This window comes from Penaeus japonicus, unplaced genomic scaffold, assembly GCF_977035675.1.
Source record: "Penaeus japonicus unplaced genomic scaffold, GWHDUDI00000001_assembly GWHDUDI00000027, whole genome shotgun sequence".
NCBI lineage: Eukaryota > Metazoa > Arthropoda > Malacostraca > Decapoda > Penaeidae > Penaeus > Penaeus japonicus.
The window spans coordinates 23,122,174-23,124,673 of NW_028234429.1; the positions used below are offsets into that span (position 1 = coordinate 23,122,174).

General features: G+C 35.4%; 1 protein-coding gene across 2 annotated transcripts in view; it reads right to left on the bottom strand.

The window, feature by feature from the left end:
• The window catches only part of Ube3a (ubiquitin protein ligase E3A), a 22,587-nt gene that overhangs the window by 18,574 nt on the left and 1,513 nt on the right, over window positions 1–2,500 (bottom strand). For both annotated transcript variants that reach the window (XM_043036445.2, XM_043036446.2), the window contains exon 2: window positions 1–22. This exon is cut by the window's left edge and continues 171 nt beyond it. In XM_043036445.2, the coding sequence (XP_042892379.1) occupies window positions 1–22 (22 nt within the window). The remainder of the gene's footprint in view (window positions 23–2,500) is intronic.

Sequence of the window (2,500 nt, forward strand, 5' to 3'; positions counted from 1 at the left end):
TTCATGCCCAAGACTATTACTCCTGAAACATAGGGAAAAGAACATAGTATGAAACCGTTATCTTATAATGAAGTTAATGCTACCATAACTAATAATAATAACAATAATAATAAAGATCACAATTTTCATACATAGTTCAATAAGAAAGATGCATACAAAATTAATTAAAAAGTAAAGCAAGAATAACAGCTGCATGCTTTCCTTTTTCAGAATAAAAAAGCATGTTCATGACCAAAGATTAGATGTACACACTGGATACTGGCTAAAAATATCCATACTTTATTCTTTAGTGAAACTACTTCTACTTATCACTGGAAGTATTCAGCAATGAAATGCAACAATAGGATCAAGCTATGATAGAATAAATATAATGAAAACAGCTTTACAGAAATCTTTTTAGAGTATTATAAAAAAAAAAAAAAACTAAATACCACATACAGATACTGAATTTGTAGACTGCTTTGACATAATAGGCTTCTTTTAGCACAGACTGATTTGTTTCTTTAAATATGGATATGACACTAAACAATTCAGAGAAAATGCTTTCCCATACACAGAAATGAATATTCATGCAGTTTTTATTTTTGAAACTATCTCATTAGAGGGAATGCATAGTCATAGCAAAGTCACGACTGCTACAGGAAAAGGGAAAAGGTCAAAGTAATATTTTTTTAAATCTCTGAGAAAATAGCTGTAATCATTATTGGTAGACACATGTTATCTAGCTCTTATACAGACTTAACCCATTGGCGCCGGATGATGTGATATCACATATTGAGAATAGTTCCAATCATGTCAGGATCTCTCCCTCAAAACACATTTATAATGTTACATATGTATATACTCATAGGAGTTCCATTTGTATAGACACTTTTATTCACTTATGAAAATAATGTAAACAAATAAAGCCCCAGCTTGAATGGATTCAGAAGTGCTTCCCCTTTTAGACATGAATCTAATAACAATGGATGGCATCTATACATGCATGGCAATGATAGTCCAGATATCTGAAGGACTTCAGTGCATCCCATGATAATGGAGGCTGATTCACATGCTATACAGGCATGGAGAATTATGTATCCAATACTGCTACAACCTTCCAAAAGTTGGCCTCAACCCTCCTTTACAATACTTTTGTTGAAAAATAATAATTAGCTTGAGCAAGATCAATAATAAGGAAGAAAAAATATTATCCCTGCACTTCAATTTTTTGTCACATATAAGCAATATCTATATTTATCCTTAGCATACTGCAATAATTTCCACATGCTGTTGAGGTAACAGGTCTTAACCCATTGTCGACAGGGTGCCTAAAGACATAACTGGTCGTCAAGGCGGGCGGTCTACGACACTAGTGGCACTGTCTAAAAAATTAGAGGGATGGGGAAAGGGTTTTCTCTGCCCTCCAGGTAGCGCAGACTAGCCCAAACAATATTTTTTATAAATCCATCACAAACTGCTAGTTTTGGCTGACTTTGGAACCCTGTAGCTCTAGAGCTAATGCCATTACAGACATAATAGTTCATGACTGTGTGCCCTCTTCAACTGTGAGCAGATCCCGATGTCACGTCATGTATACGTTGACACCTGTCTTTTAGGCCTAATTGGTGCCGACATGTATGTCATGACACCTGACACCTGTACGCAATGGGTTAAATCTTTAGTAATTCATAAATATAAAAACTCAAAGATTATAGGTAACTGACACTAAGAAATACAGAACTTTCTGACTGACACAACAGCTATTCACGCCGGGGCGATTCTGGCTCTGAATGGTCACAATGCCGGGGTTTTCAAACATATAAGCATAACGCCTCGGGATTCTCGGGCACACTAGCCGCGAGCCTGGGCTCACTCCAAGCGTGGGCCTTGACAAAATATCTTGTCGCCGTCGTCTAACGCAAAAACCATGAAACAAGTCAGCACATTATCCGGCGCGAATGGGTTAATGAGTGTCTAAGAAAAATATCATGCAAACAATACATTACTCTCATAAGCATCTATCAATCACTCATTTATATCTCAATAAAAAATGAGTCGCAATCTTAAAACAATTACTATTCTGTTTCCTACATCATAATCATTGTTCCACTATTATATTAGAAAATATAATTAATCTTCAGACTACGAATACATATCAATGACTCCTTATTAATTGTCAGCCTTTTGCTCATGACTGACAGCTAAGAGTTGTATACAGGATATAAATGATGAAGTGCTGATAAAGTCTTGTCAAAAAATAACACTGAATACCCTCACTCAGCTACACTTATATCTATGTACTAGGCCATATTTATCCAGCATTTCAGTAAACAATTTTTTTCATATCACTTATGCCACATACCATTAATCTTATTTGCCATAATGTTGTCTGCATTGTGTAAAGCTTACACCTATGAATACACATCAATAGTGAACAGTATCCATGGCATTTACTTCACAACACCAGATTTTGAAAGTCAGCCTAAACCGTATTTTGTAATGGTTTAAAGGGAAAACG